General features: G+C 45.8%; 1 protein-coding gene across 1 annotated transcript in view; it reads right to left on the bottom strand.

Annotated features, from left to right (window-relative positions):
- Window positions 1-442: 442 nt before the first annotated feature.
- TBC1D22B (TBC1 domain family member 22B) overlaps window positions 443-16,082 on the bottom strand; it is a 58,467-nt gene continuing 42,827 nt past the window's right edge. Inside the window, exons 11-13 of the mRNA XM_006173286.2 lie at window positions 15,330-15,457; window positions 14,947-15,042; window positions 443-2,439 (exon numbers count right to left, since the gene is read on the bottom strand). Of these exons, the coding sequence (XP_006173348.2) occupies window positions 2,311-2,439; window positions 14,947-15,042; window positions 15,330-15,457 (353 nt within the window). The 3' untranslated portion in view covers window positions 443-2,310. The remainder of the gene's footprint in view (window positions 2,440-14,946; window positions 15,043-15,329; window positions 15,458-16,082) is intronic.

The raw sequence follows: 16,082 nt of genomic DNA, 5'->3' as shown, positions 1-16,082 counted from the left end.
AGGTTTGGTGCAGGAAGCCAGAAGGCTCTCGCTCTGATGCTCCCCTCCTTAGCCTTGGGTTGGGTTTTCCTCTGCGAACAATGAGGGTGTTGAACTAGGTATCTCTACGCTTTCATCCAGCACTGAAATTCTAGTCCGTTTTCTAACCTCCATTGATTAAAACCCCTGTTGGATAAAGGAAATAATCCCAAAGTGTTCTCCTCAGTGCTTGGCACACGGCAAGGGGCCGTATGGGTGTTAGCTATGAGGAACCACGCTCCTCGCTGTTGTAGTTTCCAAAATATCCTTCACAGAGCAGGTACTCGCCAATGTTGGCTGCCTCCTGATCTTCTTGCCCTACAGAAAGCTTGTCTGCCATACTTACTGGTATTGGCAAGAAGAATCTGAGAAAAGGAGGTATTAGGTTCCAGGTTACACAAATCCGTAAGAGAAAAACTAGCAGTGGAGGAGGAAATACACTATTTATTTACAGTTCTTTCACTTTATCCACAATTTCCCATACAAACATAAAAACTAAAAAAATAAAACCACCACTTGGGAACACAAGTGTCTTTCTTTAATTAGTCCGGTTGAGGGAGGGTCACAGCCCTCTCACTCTGTGAAGGAGACTATTGAGGCACACTGAAGGGGAAAAGGAAAGGGCTAGAAAGAATGCCTGAGAAACAGTTCCCGATGAGAAATGCCACAGGCCAGCGGGGTGGGCTTCACTGACAGACTCAGGGCGTTACCCACTGGGGACGCTGCCTGGCTTCCCAAGGGCATGACGGCAGCCTACCACCACCCCCCTGCCTCTCCACCACCAAACACCCAACATCCAACATGGGTCACACAGCTTGTGAGCTGTGTGGGGTGCAATGGTGCCAATGGGGGACACTGAATGCCTCTCTCTGAGAAGAGCTTGAGACCCCAGGGACACACAGGAAACCCCTTTCCTTGGCACTAACCGTCAGTCACAGCTTCTGTCTTGAACACAATGCCAACTTAAAAAAAATGTAAAAACAAAAGCCCTCCCCAGATTCTGGGGGAAAGGCAGCGGCTAAAAACATGCAGAAGGGCTTCTGCCACTGTAGTCTTCTCTCTGGAAGGCTGCTAGGGGTGAAGGGGGAGCTCTGACGGGTGCAGAGGGAGAAGGAACAGGGTAGCTGCTCCACAAGGGCCTGGGGAGGTGGGGAGAGGGCAGGAGAGAAAACTCTGGGACACTGACTCTGGGGATGGCTGCCCCGGTCAGCAGAGCAGCTCCACCTGCTGAGCTGAGCTCGCTCCAGCAGACACACATTCACTTCCCTCATAGGAGGGCGCCCAGAAACCAACCTGGAGATGCTGAGCCACCTGCCTGGCAACTTCATCTGTGCTAGTGACCTAGATTGCTTTCACGTGTTGATGCACATTATAAATATAAAATCATATCTTCTACAAAGAGGACATATATTTGTACATCTTTACCCATATACATAATAACACAATTTACACATAATATCTTGGAGTGGGTCATCATGGAAAAAGGGTTTGGAGAGGTAAAAAGCCCCTTCTCCCTGCCCTGCCCTGATCCTTCTCTAGGGACTCTTGTATACTTGGTCACTGGGGCTCTTCGCAGCTGGTTGTGAAGGAGCTAGTCTGAACACAGGTTATTCAGACGTGTAACTAAATGCCAATGGGTGTGTCTACCCACACACACACACAAACGCATGGCACACGTACAGACATCTGGTGAGAAAAGGAAAAATAAAATTCCTAGCCCTTGGGTGTAGGCCTCTTCCCAGAGTCATAAGCATCAGTGCCTCGTCCATCTGAGAACAATGGTCTTAAAAAGCTGCCCCTCACAGGCTCAGACTTGGGCAGAAGGGGAAGAGCTAGGAACTGGGGAGAGGGGTCCGGAGTCTTTTGAAAACATAAGGCGTTTCTGACCTGCGATCAAATCAAACTATGTCACAAAGAAGCAACAGTATCAGTTGGGGCTGGGAGGCAAGAGACAGCCAGTCCATGTCGGGCAATGTGAGTGGAGACCCTGAGCCTTCCCCTTCTTGGGTCCAGTTTCTTTTAAAGGGGTAGACAACCCTGTACCTCCTTTTCTGTCCTCTCCCAGAGCTGGGCCCATCCACGTGTCACGGAATACTGACAGTGGTCCAAGAGACCCATCCAGAGACGTGGAGTAGTGGACAGGCACGCCAAAAAGTTAAGACCTGGGCGGCAGATGTGAGCTTTTTACAGCAGGAGTGGTTCCTGGCCAGAGTCCACGGCTCGCACAGTGGCCACGGTGATCAGACTGCCATCAGAGGTGGGGGCAGTCTGGGTCCCCGTGGGAGACAGCACCTATCGGCGGTAGTGATTGGGGGCGTCGGCGAACATGTACTTGAGTCTATATGCCTCGGCAAGGAGCAGCCCAATCTCTTCGTTGCCCCAGTGTATCGTGGGTAGGTTTTGCAGCAGCATGAGGAGACCCTGGAACGCAAGAAAGGACTTGTATCATTGCAGGACTACAGACCAAGGGAGCCTTGTGTCTCCTGGGTCACACATCCCAAGGGTTTGAACTCCCTCCTCCCAGGCAGCCACCGTCCTTGGCCCCTAGTTCACCTTTAGGAAGAATAGAAAAGCCTCTGCTGAGCCTCTGAGCCACTAACACCCACCTCTAAAAATATTGTCAATAGAGAATGGTAACAATAAATAAGAATATAAATAAGGATATTTAAAAGAGAAAGAGAATCACTCATCATCCAAATAAACCTCTCAGTTTCAAAGTATTCCATTTCAGTCTTTTTTTCACATACAGATTTCTTTAAATAGTTGCAACCATAATTATGATTTTATACTGCTTTTTAATCATCCTTTACTATAATTTTTGTGCTTTTCCATGAAGCTTTCAAAAATAATTATTCTCAATGTTAGTATTCCATGATGTGGCTATATCCTAATTTACTCAACCATTTCCCTTTTATTAATACTTGATTTGTTTCCTTTGGAAAAAAAAAAAAAAAAGCCCTTTAGGGGAGGGTATAGCTCAGTGGTAGAGCGTGTGCTTAGCATGCACAAGGTCCTGGGTTTAATCCCCAGTACCTCCATTAAAATAAACAAACAAACAAACAAACCTAATTACCTCCCTCCCCTCCCCCTAAAAAAGCCCTTTATTGGTAAGACTGCTGCATTTGACTTCTTTGCATTTTGCATCCTTCTCTAATCCCAATGTTCACTTGTAATCACTGTCTTATTTATCCTCCTTTCACCTTGTTCTCCTAAGACTGTCTTCAACCTACTTTGTCCAGCTTATTTCCCACTGTTTCCAGCATACATGCCTCATGTAGCCAGGTCCACTTCAGCCACGTTTATTTGTGCTCCAGGGTTTAATCTATGATATCTGTTTCACTTGGAATATCTTCTCCTTTCTCCTCTACCTATCTAAATCCTATTCAATTTTCAAAGCCCAGGTCCCTCCAATAGCTCCATGAGAGGATATCAGAATAAAAAATGAATGTGAGATTTTAGGTTATCTCTGTAATTTAGTTATCCATGCGGTTGCTGCTGCTTTGTGTTCCTTCTCTGTCTCTCTTTCTGAACTGGATATTCTTATTTTTCTGATTGTAAAAGTGATAGTAGCAAGACAAAACCCAGAGACATAAAGAGGCTGACAGACTTGAAACAATTCTGAAATATCAGTATGTCAAGAGGCACAAAAACAAGGTTAAAATATAAGAAACTGACTATAAGAACATATTTATAATACTTACAAAAACCAAAAGGTTAATATCCAAAATAAAAAGGAGTACTTATAAATCAGTAAGAAAAAAAGGAAAACAACCAAATGGAAAAAACGGATGTGAATAGGCAACGTACAAAATGCCAGTGGCCCAACAACATGCTAGAATGCTGCCTCTGGCTGATCTGCACCCTCCAGCAATGTTTTACAATTGTCAATGTGGAGGTCTTGCATATTTTTAATGAAATTCAGTAAATCCTTCCCTCAGTAAAAGAACATTTAGCTGGGCACAAAGCAATCTATGCACACCACTGCTATGTCTGGCCACTATGATTAAGTTCTGGCCAATTTGGGGGACAGTGTAACTCTTGGGTTCTGCCCTAGAAGTCTCCTTCTCCCTTTCCTAGAAAATGGGTATGAATGGAGGAGTGGAAGCAGTCATCTTAGACCATAAGATTAAAGCTATGTGTTGAAGATGGCAGAGCAACAAGAGAGAAGAAATTCGAGTCCCTGCCACTCTGGAGCCGTAATGTGAGCCCTGGGCTGTTACACTTAGACTGTTAACCGAAGAGAAGTAAACAACTACCTTGTTTTAAGCCACTGTTATTTTTGGGTCTTGGTTACAGGAGACAAGTTTATATCATCTTAACAAACACGGGCCATATCTATCAAAATCAGAAATGCACATGGTCTTTGATCCAGCAACTCTACTCCTATGCTCCTCTCCTAGGAAAATACTCACACTCCTGTACCAGGGTATGCACTGCATCATTGTATCACTGCTTCCAATAGTGGGGAAAAGGACACTAGGAAAGTGTCCATCAGAATGGGAATGGTTAGATAAACCAGTTATCCACATCATGAACTAGAAGGCAGCACCTATAAACTGAAGCAAAACTACATGTGCCAAGGTGGAAAGATATGAAAGACATTTGGGGGCAGTGGGTAGCAAGTTGCAGAAAAATACTTCTAGTAAGATCCCACTCGGGCAGAAGAGAAAACACAACATATATTTGCATATACACATATGAATATAAAAATTTTAGATAGTTAGGTGGTAAACTGTTAAGAGTGGTTACCTTTGGGGACGGGAGACTTTCACTTTTTTCTCATTATACTTCTGTACCTTTTGAGCCCCTTGTTTTCAACTATTATAATAAAGTCTTTGTATATTACTTGTATGACAGGACATTTCTTTTCTGATTAATACATATTCTGTGGAAGCTTTGTTTATTTTGTAAAAAGTGAAAAAGCAGAAAATACATTACCCTTAACTTCATAATCAAGAGGAAGCAACTTTTAAACATTTTGGCTTATTTCTTTCCAGTCCTTTTTCTGCACATTTTATACAGTTGAAACATTTTCTCTAAATAATTTTGAATCTGTTTAGCATTTATCATAAATATTTCCTCTAATATTAAAAACTCCTTTTAGACATTTTCAGCAGCCAAAGAATTTTCCATGATGCAGATGTACCATACTTTACTCTGTATCTTCCTGTTTTGAGCATTTAATCATTTCTGGTTTTTCACTGTAATGAAATTATAATGAACAGCTTTGTACATAAAGCCATATTTCAGATTATTTCCTTGAGCTAAATTCCTAGGAATGAAATTACTGTGTCAAAGGGCATGAACATTTTAAAGATATTTAAGCTCATCCAGAAAAATACTCATTTCCCTAGATCTCCACCAGCACTGAACACTCTCATTAAACAAACTTCATTCATTGTAATTCCTATCCTTGAAGTTTCCAGGCCTGAGAATAGAACTCAAAGCCACAAGTCAAAATGGTGGTGAACCCATAAAAGAGCACAGTGAGAAAGCAACCAGGCCATGAGTTTCTCTATACATCTCACTCTCCCCATCCACAGATGCTGGCATCCACTTGCTGTCTCTTTCCGACACTCTCTAAGTCAACGCCTCCTCCAGTACATGACTGTTACTGAAATTCACTCAGTGAGACCAGCTACCCAACCACTTACCGATACTCACTAAGCCCACCCAGATGTTAACAATGCTTTAAAAAAACCCAACTTCTAGCTGCTCTGAGCATCTCTGGAGTGTGCATTTCACACAGTACCCAATTCTCCCTGGGTTCTGCCTTGGCCTCAGTTCTTCATCAGCCTCAAAGCTTTCTTTTCTTCTTCTTTTTATAAAGAGAACCACAATTTCTGTTTCAATGTATTTTTTTTAAATGTTGCCCTTAGAATAAAACCCTTCCTCGGGGACTCCCTGAACTTTGGCCCCTTTGATTCTTCTCTCCTGCTTCCTATTCATCCCCCCCAAGTGCCCCACTCCCACCCAAACTGTTAAAGGTATTGCCTCTTTTTGCCGGCCTCCATCTCAGGGAGTCAACTTTTATTCTAACTTTGGCAGACTCTCTATTATCCAGGCCTTAACCTTTCCTGTACCTCAGACTCTCCGACTGTCTGATGTTGCCTATGGATCCCTTCTCAGAATAAGGGCTTTAAAAATATAAAACACAGTATCACAAAGAAGACAGGTTGAATTGAACTATAATTCTCAAAATATTTTAAAAACAAATTTGTGACACTACAACATATGTACTTTATTAATATATTCTATAACAAGACTAATGGCAGATTAAATAACTACCATAATTTCAAAGAAGTAAAGAATGGAAACAATGTTTTGAGATACCTGTAACAACTTGATAGGATATGAAAATACTTGCAGTTAGTGAAAAAGACAGGCACTGCTAATATTACTGTTTTGTTGTCTACGGTCATTATTGTAGGAAATGCTAATGTTCAATTAGTGGTCATTGAAAATAAAACTATAATTATTTTTCCACTAATGTCCAGGGATCCCCAGATTTCTAAACATGGGCCTTACTTTAAAGTGCCCTGGCTCCTGTAGCTTGCCCTTCTCTTGATCCACACCACAGCCAACAAGAAGTCTTAAACTTCCCTTTAAACACCTAAGTGTCCACGTTAACATTAACATTTTAAGCTTTATTCATTCATTGGAAAACTTTTTTTTTTTTTGGTGCAAATCACTTTTGTTGGCATAGAAATTCCTTTGTTTTTAAATTTTATATATTTTTTTTATTTTGGGGGGGAGGTAATTAGATTGATTTATTTATTTTTAATGGAGGTACTAAGGATTGAACCCAGGACCTCATGCATGCTAGGCATGTGCTCTACCACTGAGCTATATCCTCCCCCGACATAGAATTTCATTCCCACTTTCAATCAACTTGCTGGGTGAAGTCAAACTGCAATCCTGTTTCTTGAGAACATACCATACTGACTCAAAACCAGGCCCCACCTTCCAAGGAAGGGGAGCTGAAGGAATGATACTTGCTTAGCCTCATCCAGAACACCAGTAAGAAGATTCCAGGGCCCTGGAGCCTCAATGAGACCCTAGGGCTTTAAAGTGATTGTCCCACCTGTCTTCACAAACACTGGTTCCAACCACGCTGCAAGAGCTGAATAGACGGCAGGAACTCTTAGAAATACATGGGCCCAAGTCTCATTCCTGGAGTTCTGGATTCTAAAAATTTGGGATGGGACCCGGCAGTCCACAGCTTTTACAAACTCCTCCAATAATTCCAACAGGCAAGCAGGTCTGGGGTTACCACTAGAGGGATTAAAAAGCCCTTGAAGGATTAAAAGCACATCTGAGATGCAGACCTAATAGTGAGATCCTAAGGAAGGAAACCCCTAGGCATCACACAGAGTGACCTTTCATTATATAAATTTGGATAAATCTGTAAAATGGAATACTCTGCAGCCAAATTATTTTAATGTTTTCACAATTTCTGCACCAGCATGTACTCATGTAATGAGCAAAAATTATAAAAATGAAGGAAATTATGTAGATCTATATATATATGTTGACATTATAGAACAACCACTATATTTTGTACAGTGATAAAAAGAGATTATAAAAACAAAATATACAAAATGTTTCCATTAACATATGTACAGTAGGTATTTATTCTTATAGATTAGTATGGCAAAATGTCTGAAAGGAGATCTATCACCTTTGCGTGGTAAGATTTCAGGTACTTTTTTTCCTTTTTCCTTATTGGTATTTTCTAATCTTTCTATAATCGTTATATATATTTGCACAATTGGTAAACAAAAACAACCAACAAAGGGGTGATCTCTCCAGAAAATAACATTTTTTGCTAAAATAGAATCTCCCTGTAATTTCCAACTCTTCTAGTCTTGCTAGAAATCTCCCAGAAGCCTTGAACTAATTCTACCCTTGACTAAGGTAACCTTCCCACCTCCCCTGAGGGCCATGAGACTTAGGTGTGAGGAACCACTCTGCCACCTGGTGGCTATGCCTAAGAACTACACCTCCCACGTAGAGCTGCAGCAATGGAAAAACCCTGCCCGTTGGTAAATTTGGGATAAAGTAGAAACCAAATAATCATGAGTGGGGAAAGAAGGCATTAATTACAAATCAAGTACTTTAATCAAGGGGTACAGAAGAGACACTGCTGGGGCAGGGAGCAACTGAATATTGTTACAAAGCCAGCTCCTAGGAGCACTAAGCATAACATGCAGTCAGTTGAAACACTGCAGCCATGAGAAGATAGCTCGTGGGACAAGCAGCAGAGAGCGATTGTAAGTTAATGGAAGGGGCAATGGCTTTCACAGAATAAATGCTGTGAATGGCTGAAAAAGCAGAAAAGGGCCAGTCCCCGGTACTTGCTGAGAATCTGGATCCCAGAGGAAAAGGAATATGGCAGAGAAGAATTTGAGCCATGTGTGAGGGGGTGAGGGGAAGACAACAATTAGACTAGGGGCCAAAGGAGAAGGGGTAGTAGGCAATATGCAGGGACTCTGGTAAGAAAAAGTACAGGGAAACCTCATTAAAGAGTGTCCAACAGATGGAAGAACTGGTGAGGAAGAGGGAGATAATGAAGGATACTGATCATTACAGCAGTAGTTATCACTTATTGAGCACTTACTGCTTTCCAGATGAGGTTCTAAATGCTTTACATGTGCACTGTGTTACCACAGTGAATCCTCACATCAATTCTATGAGGCACATATTATTACCTCCATTTTACAGATGAGGAAATTGAGGCACAGAGGTTAAGGAACTTGCCTCGGGTCACAGAGGAGTGCTGGGTTGCGATCTGAACCTAGACCACCAGGTTCCAGAGCTGGTGCTCAGGACCACTATACGATATACTGCCGACCTGAAGTAAGAGGGGAAGTGGGCATAACACAGAAGGAATGAAAAGAAAAGAAGTCACAGATGAGATTGTTTGAAGGGAATCTGGAGCAGTGGTTAATTTTACTCAGTGATAAGGGCCAAGCACAACCATCAGGACATGTAATAACAGCAAAGGAACTTAAAGGCTGCATAAAATGTATACTATTAAATATGATACTGTGTGTAGAATCACCTTAGCAACACTGGAACATTCTTTGCAAAGGTAAAATGTATTCAGGCAAGTAAAATACTTTCCTAGTCAAAGTACTTAAAAACAAATCCCTCGTTTTGAGAATCAGTGAGGTAGCAAAACAATTCCCTTGGTCTCAGTAAAAACTTTCAAAAACAGGTCCTTGTATGTAAACTTTTTCAGACTCTAAGTTATTCATTGGTTTCCCTGGCGTCAAAGCACCTAGTGCATTTAGCAAGTTTGCCCTCAGAGAAAGCCATGTCGAGTCCCCCTCCACGGCTTGTTTGCTTTACGTGTTGAGGAATCATTCCTGTTCTCACACCAGCTTGCTCTGGGTGGACGATCTTTAGTTCCCAGGGTTCCCTCTGAACCTTTCTTCCGGGCAGGATTCAAACTGGCAATTCAGCGGGTATCTGTGAAGATGGGGCTGGCATTTGGACAATGTTCCACAATCCCACCCTTGAGTTCCTGCACAAGATGTGGGTGTATGCCATCTGGTTCAAGGGATTTATTTACGTTTAGTTTGTTATTTAGGACTGGAACATCCCACAGGCTTAACACTATTTTCATTTAATAACTCTGACCCGTCACTTTCAGAGTGGGCATCTCTCCAAGGTTTTCTTCCATAAGGTTAAAGCAAAGGATTCTGAGAACAGCTGCTACTTTGGTTTAAGATCATTACCTGGTCCCACCAACTCCCCTGCCAGTTCCCTTTTCATGTATTTAAAGGAACTTTGATTATTGGTCTTAGAGTCCCCTGCACGGGGCTTCTCAGTAGCACTTCGGAGCCATCTGAGGGCTTGTTGGCACCTGTCTCGACGTCTCTGTGGGGTCCCAGGCTCTCCTGGGCTCTCAGAGATGCTGCTTTTCCCAAGGGGACTTTTTAGGCTGTAGATGGCCACGCATTTGCTCAGGTGCCTGTTCTCTCTGACTTACATAAAATAATCTAGCTAGGAAATTATTATCTCCATTTTACAGATGAGGAAATTGAGGCACAGAGATTAAGGAACTTGTCTGGGGTCACAGAGTAGTGCTGGGCTAGGATGTGAACCCAGGCAATCTGGTTCTAGGGCTGGTGCCCGTAACCACCATACTATAGAATGCTTGCCTCGGGTAAGAGAAGTGGGGCATAACATAGAAGAAAAAAAAAAGAAGAACAGAAGAGGCTGTGGAAGAAAATCTAGAAAAGTTGGTTAATTTTATCGTAAAGTGGAGGCAATAATTTTCTAGATACATTACATTATGGTCAAGCGATTTTCTTATTTCCTGTGGGTTATTCTCTACAAATATTCCTTTTTTGCCTTTAATATCAATTAAAGGTTTATTATAAAATGAAAAAATGTTAGTTTCTCATTGTCAGTTATTCAGGAAAACAAGGCTGTGAGCCCTGGGTAGGCCTAGGTGCCAAGAGTCAGGCCCAGGAGTGGTCAACAGGCACCGGTTCGCACCCTCCAGCAGATGGGTGTCTCCAAGGCAGCTGCCACCTGCTCCATGTCTTCGAGCTGCTTGCTCACTGTGCTCTGAGGCCTGGGCCCCTGGTGTAACATGCATGTGCATCTTGAAATGCTAGGGAAGGGATCACAGAACTTGACCTTGACGGACTGGCCAGTAAGGGTGGCCATGCTGCAGTACAGAATGGCGTGAAGGCCACAGCTACTGTGCTCTTGGGGCCGCTCCCCTGAGCCTGAACTTGCTCTACTGCGTTTGATTCCTCTGATGTCGGTGGATGCTCCGGGTCACTGATGGAGCAAATCAGATCAAAGATCTCGTGAGCCAGTGCTGTTGGGGACCTGCTTGTTCTCTTTGTCCAGGGTCACAGCTGCTCCCTGGAGCACTTGTAGGTGGTGGGGGTGGGGGGTTGTTCTTCAGGAGGCCCTCCCCACTGTCGCAGAACCACTGCCAGCCTGAACACATTTTCTCTCTGCTGGTTTTCTGAGTGCCCATTACTTGGCATAGCTATGCTCCTCTAAATGCAAGATGGATGTTTGAGTTTTGGAGGTCTTTCCCTTCTCCCTGCCAGCAACTCCTTTTGTTCTGGTTTTAAGTATGTGGTGGTGCACTGACCCACAGAAGGCCTGCCAAAAACCCCCTCAGAGGCTCACAGAAGTCACTCAATGGTTTACTGCCCTCCTAGGTTTTACATTAACCTCCCCCAAAGTCTGATGCCCACAACCTACCTCCACGGAGTGTCAGGAATAAAAACATGTCTTCCAGTGACCTAACTCTGTGGCTCTCCCAGTCTTATCTAACATTCAGGTTTAGCCTTGGCCAGGGGGCGGGAGCTGAAAGTCCTCTTTCATTGCTGTGATGTACAATGGCATGTACCCCACTGCAACTCCCTAGTTCACTCTGCTGGCCTTCTAGGGCAGGGCCAAGGTACCCCTCCTCACTCCACCTCCAAAGAGACAGCAGTGCAGGTCATGGCCCAGACATTACTGAGCCAGGCTTTAGGGCTGGGGGCTGTTGATGTGACAGGGAATGGGGGTAAAGTTTCCCTCCTGTTTTAGAATCAAGCTGAATCTCTTTCCCATGGTCTTCTCCGAAAACAGTCCTTTCAATGCTCTCCTCTCACCCCGGGACACTCCAGCCACACTCCCCCAATACCTCAACCTTCTACCCTTGCAGGGCCTTTGCTCTGGCTGGTTCCTCTGCCAAGAAAACTCTTCCAAGATTTTTGCACGCTGGCTGCAGCCGCAATGTTCTCCCCTCTACCTCTCCACCAGGGAGACAGTGCCCAGCAAGTGCATGCTGGGGCAAGGACAGATGGGCTCACTCTCTCACCTGCTCAGCCTAGTTCCCCAGAGAGTCCCTTTGTCCACCTCCTCCTCCCAGGACCTGTAATGGCAACAAGAGGCCTTGACAGACCCCTCAGGCAGGTACAGCCCTCTGTAGGCTCACCGCTGGGGAAGCTGTAAGTTGTCAATAAATAGCTGCACATGGAGGCACTGAATGGAGGTTACGAATGAGGGAACTCATGTCCAAGGCAGACAGCACTCTACCTGACCAGCATTAAAGGTACCCTTAAGGGTTATAAATGGCAGGTCTGCTGAAACAATCACAACTTTCATTTCTGCAGCTGCTTCACCTGGTCTTTCTTTGAGTCACTCAGCTTTTAACCCTAGAAACTTCTCTCCCCCCAGCCAGTCCTGTTTGGCTCTCTAGGATCAGAGCTTCCTTCGCTGTGATTCAGCTGCAGGCAGCCCATTAGCAGCTGGGATGCACGGGCTTCTTTCTCTGCAGAGGTCTTAGGCCAGTACCTCACAATCCTGCACAAAGCTCTTGTGTCCTTTTTCCTCACACCTGTGCCATGCTTCTGTCTCCCAAGGGACATTGCTTGTCTCTCCTAACACAGCCAGGCACTCTTCTTTTATTATTCATAGAATTACAGAATTATGGAGTTGGAAGGAACTTTGCAGATTATCCAGTTTAATCACCCATTCTGTGTAGTCTAAAAGGAGGTGAGACTCCTCTAACGAGTGGGACTAGCCGAGGTGTTAATGAAGCAGACAAAAAGCCCCACTGTTATTCTGCGGGTTATTGCAGAAAGACCTCAGATCCACCAGATAATCCAGTGTGCTGCCCAGGAAAGAACATCTCTGAGTCTGACACAGTTTTAAAGTCACAGACTGCTGCCCTACGTTCTGTCAACACCACGAACTGCTGAAAGCCACACCGACCTCCCTGCACTCATCTGGGAAGCTCTTTTATTGCCTATGACAGGGCCCTGTGAGCCGGGCTCATGATAACCACGCCAGACTTCAGGCTTCTGATATCCTGCTCTACCTCAACCATATTATCAAAATTGATAGCTCTCCCAGCTCCTGGCCATTCCGGCCCCTTGTCCTCATTTATCCTAGGGCGTCACACATGCTGGTTGGCAGAAGCCGTGGCTCCACATCTGCTGCCTGCCGCCTGGGCATCACAGCCAGCACCTACTCACAGAAGCCCACTCTTTCCTTTTCTTCCAAAGCCCTTCCTCGGGCAAGTCAGGTCCTGTCTTTCCATCTATGTGCTGAACAGGCTTCTGCACTTTCACCACCTGACACCAGTTACAGAGTGGGGCTGCCGGGGGGCACACGGGGATGCTGCTGCTCTTGAGAACACCTATGGTATCGGTTAGAACTCAGAAGAACATTCAGCCTTCTCTGGCTTTTCCCCCTCCCGCTTTTAAAAGAGATATATGCCCATTAAGAACAAACAACCCCCAAACTGCTCAGTTCAGAAATGTACAAAGCAGAAAAACAAAAGCCCACTGCTGCCCGGAGAGATAACAACCAGGACCCAGCTCCAGGCCCTTCTCTCTGCAGAACGCAGAGCCTAGTAGTCTGTCCCCTCAGTCCCCACCCACCGGCCCCCTTTCCTGGGCCTCCTGCAGCAGCTGCCCGGGGTCCCACCACCCTTCAAGCCCCTCTTCAGTCTCCTTCCATCCCCACCCCAGGCTTCCAGGACTCTGCGCTCCTATTGGCCACTCCCTCTGCCTCCTTGCTCGTCCACCTCTTCAGGTAGGAGTGTGCCAGGGCTCAGGCCTGGCCCTCTTCTCCCTCCATCCACTCACACTTCCTGAAGATTTCCGCCAGTGCCCTAGCTTCAAGGTCGACCTAGCCAAAGGCTCCCAAATATACATGTCCAGTCTAGACCTCTCTCTCTTTCGACTCCAGCCTCATCAGATTTAATCTTCCTGCTCTACCTCTCCACTTGGATGTCCAACAGCATTTAAAATTTGACGTGCCCCAAACCGAACTCCTGGCCTTCCTCTGTAAACCTGCACCTCCTACAGCCTCCTCACAAACCATAAAGTCATTCTGACTCATCCTCAGGAATTTCTGTTGACTCTACTTACAAAATATATGCAAGATTTGGCCATTTGTCATACCTGCACTCCACCACACAGGCCCAAGCCACCCTCATGCCTAACCTGGAAGACCACAATAGCATCCTGGGTGGTCTCCCTGCTTCCAACTTTGGCCACATCTACAGTCTACACAGAAGCCAGTGACTCTCTGAAGCTGTGAGTCAGATCATGTCCCTCCTCTGCTCATGGGTCCCCTTCTATTCAGAATGAAAGCCAAAGTCCTCACAGCTCTCAGTGATCTGGGTTCCTTAGTAAGTCCTTATGACTTCTCTGGCCTCACCTCTTCCTACTTTTCCCTTGGACCACTCTGCTCCAGGCCACTCTGGCCACCATCATGATTCCTCAAACAGCCCAGGCATGCAGTGGCCTCAAGGCCTTTCCATGGCTGTTCCCACTGCCTGGACACTCCCTTCAAAGGTCCACATGGCCTCTCCCTTGTCTTCCCCTAGCCTTTGCTCAAATGTCACCTTCTCAGTGAGCCTATCCTAACCACTTTATCTGAAATTGCAAACTGCCCCTTCCCTACCACCTGATAATCCCTTTAACCTGCTCTTTTAAAAAAAAAAATTTATCACCTTCTAACATTCCTTTTAATTCACTATTTACTATGCTTTTGTTTATTGTTAAGTCTCTCCCCGACTAGTAGCCAAGTTCTATGAGAGCAGAGTTCTCTGTTTCACCTTTGATAAAACCGACAAAACCGACGCCCTCAACAGTGCCTGGCATGGGGCAGGCATTCAACAAATGCTTGTCAGGGAATGACTGAAAGGTCTTTTAGCCCTGCCCAGGAGCTCTGCAGCCTTTCTGGCATTAAGATCCTTTTCACACTGAAGAACTCTAGGCCTCAGTGGCTTCTTGCCACTGCAGAGGGCAACCTCTTCTGAGCATCCTTTCTCCTTTACTCTTTCCCAGCCAGGGAGCTGCTGTGGCACCTTTTATCCCCACGGCTCCACTAGAGAAATAGCTCCCATTCTGATGCTGATCCCCAGCCCAGGCTGAGCTCCGGGCCACTCACCTGGAAGTCCTCCTCGTCCAAGATCTCTTTCCTCCACTTGATCAAGAAAGCTGCACACACGTAGAGATGAAAGTGGGAGAACCCTTCCGGCTCAGACTGCGAAGGGAGACAACAGTCAGGTCTCCAAGTCCCGACAAGGAGCCACGCCCGCCCTCTCAGTTCCAATCCTTCTGCAAGGTGCAAAAGCAGAGTAGCACCCTCTTCACGGCTGGGCAAACAGAGGCCTAAAGAGATTCAGCAGAGGCCCTGCCCACAAGGCTAAGGCAGACACAGAGGTAGAACGGAGACAGGGAGAACTTGGGAGCAGCTACACCGCACACCAGGGCAGGGAGCGGACAACGCAGGGACAGACTGGTGTGGAGAGGGCGGGGGTCTCTTGGTACCTGGTATGTGTCCCACAGGCGGATGGTGCAGCGAAGGGGAAGCTCCCGCATAAGAAGGTTGTTCATCCAACGAAAGGCAAACTGTAGGTATTCGACCTCGTACCTCCTGAAGTGATTATGTACCTGCTCTGAAACAGAGAAGGTGCCATTGGCCCCCAAAGCACAACCTAGGGGACTGGACCCTGAAAGAGTCACATGAGCCCAAAAGGCAGTTTCTGTTTCTCATCCCCCTTCCCCACCCGGGGAAGCCAGACACACAGAGGCCAAATCAGCATCCGGCTATCCTTTATGTTTGATTCCACCACCTCCCAGCAACACTGCATAATTAACTCAGCCCCGCATGTAGCAGAACTATTTTAACATCCCAGTGATGTTCCTCCGTAGGGCTGCTCTAGTCGTAAAGCAGGAGACATACAGCTTACTTGGCTGCGTGACCTCGTTCCTCATTAGAGAAGGAGCCGGAATGGAAAGGGACAGTGGGGGTCACCTTGGCCACCCTCCTACTAGGGAGGGTTCCTCTTTGGCACCCCTGACAGATGGCAGCTGGCAGCCAGCAGGGACTTAAACAGTCAGTGAAAGAGGTTCACCGACTCCACTTAAGGGCAGCCTCTCCCACTGATGCACGAAGTGATTCACCAGAAACTGCTTCACCACATTCAACAGACACTAACTGGCTCCCTCCTAACCTCCAAACCTGTGTGTTCTGGAGCAAACCCCAACAAACCTGATCCATGCGACAGGACAGCCCTTCAG

Source organism: Camelus ferus, chromosome 20, assembly GCF_009834535.1.
Source record: "Camelus ferus isolate YT-003-E chromosome 20, BCGSAC_Cfer_1.0, whole genome shotgun sequence".
Lineage (NCBI taxonomy): Eukaryota > Metazoa > Chordata > Mammalia > Artiodactyla > Camelidae > Camelus > Camelus ferus.
This window is presented reverse-complemented; position numbering and strand designations above follow the sequence as displayed.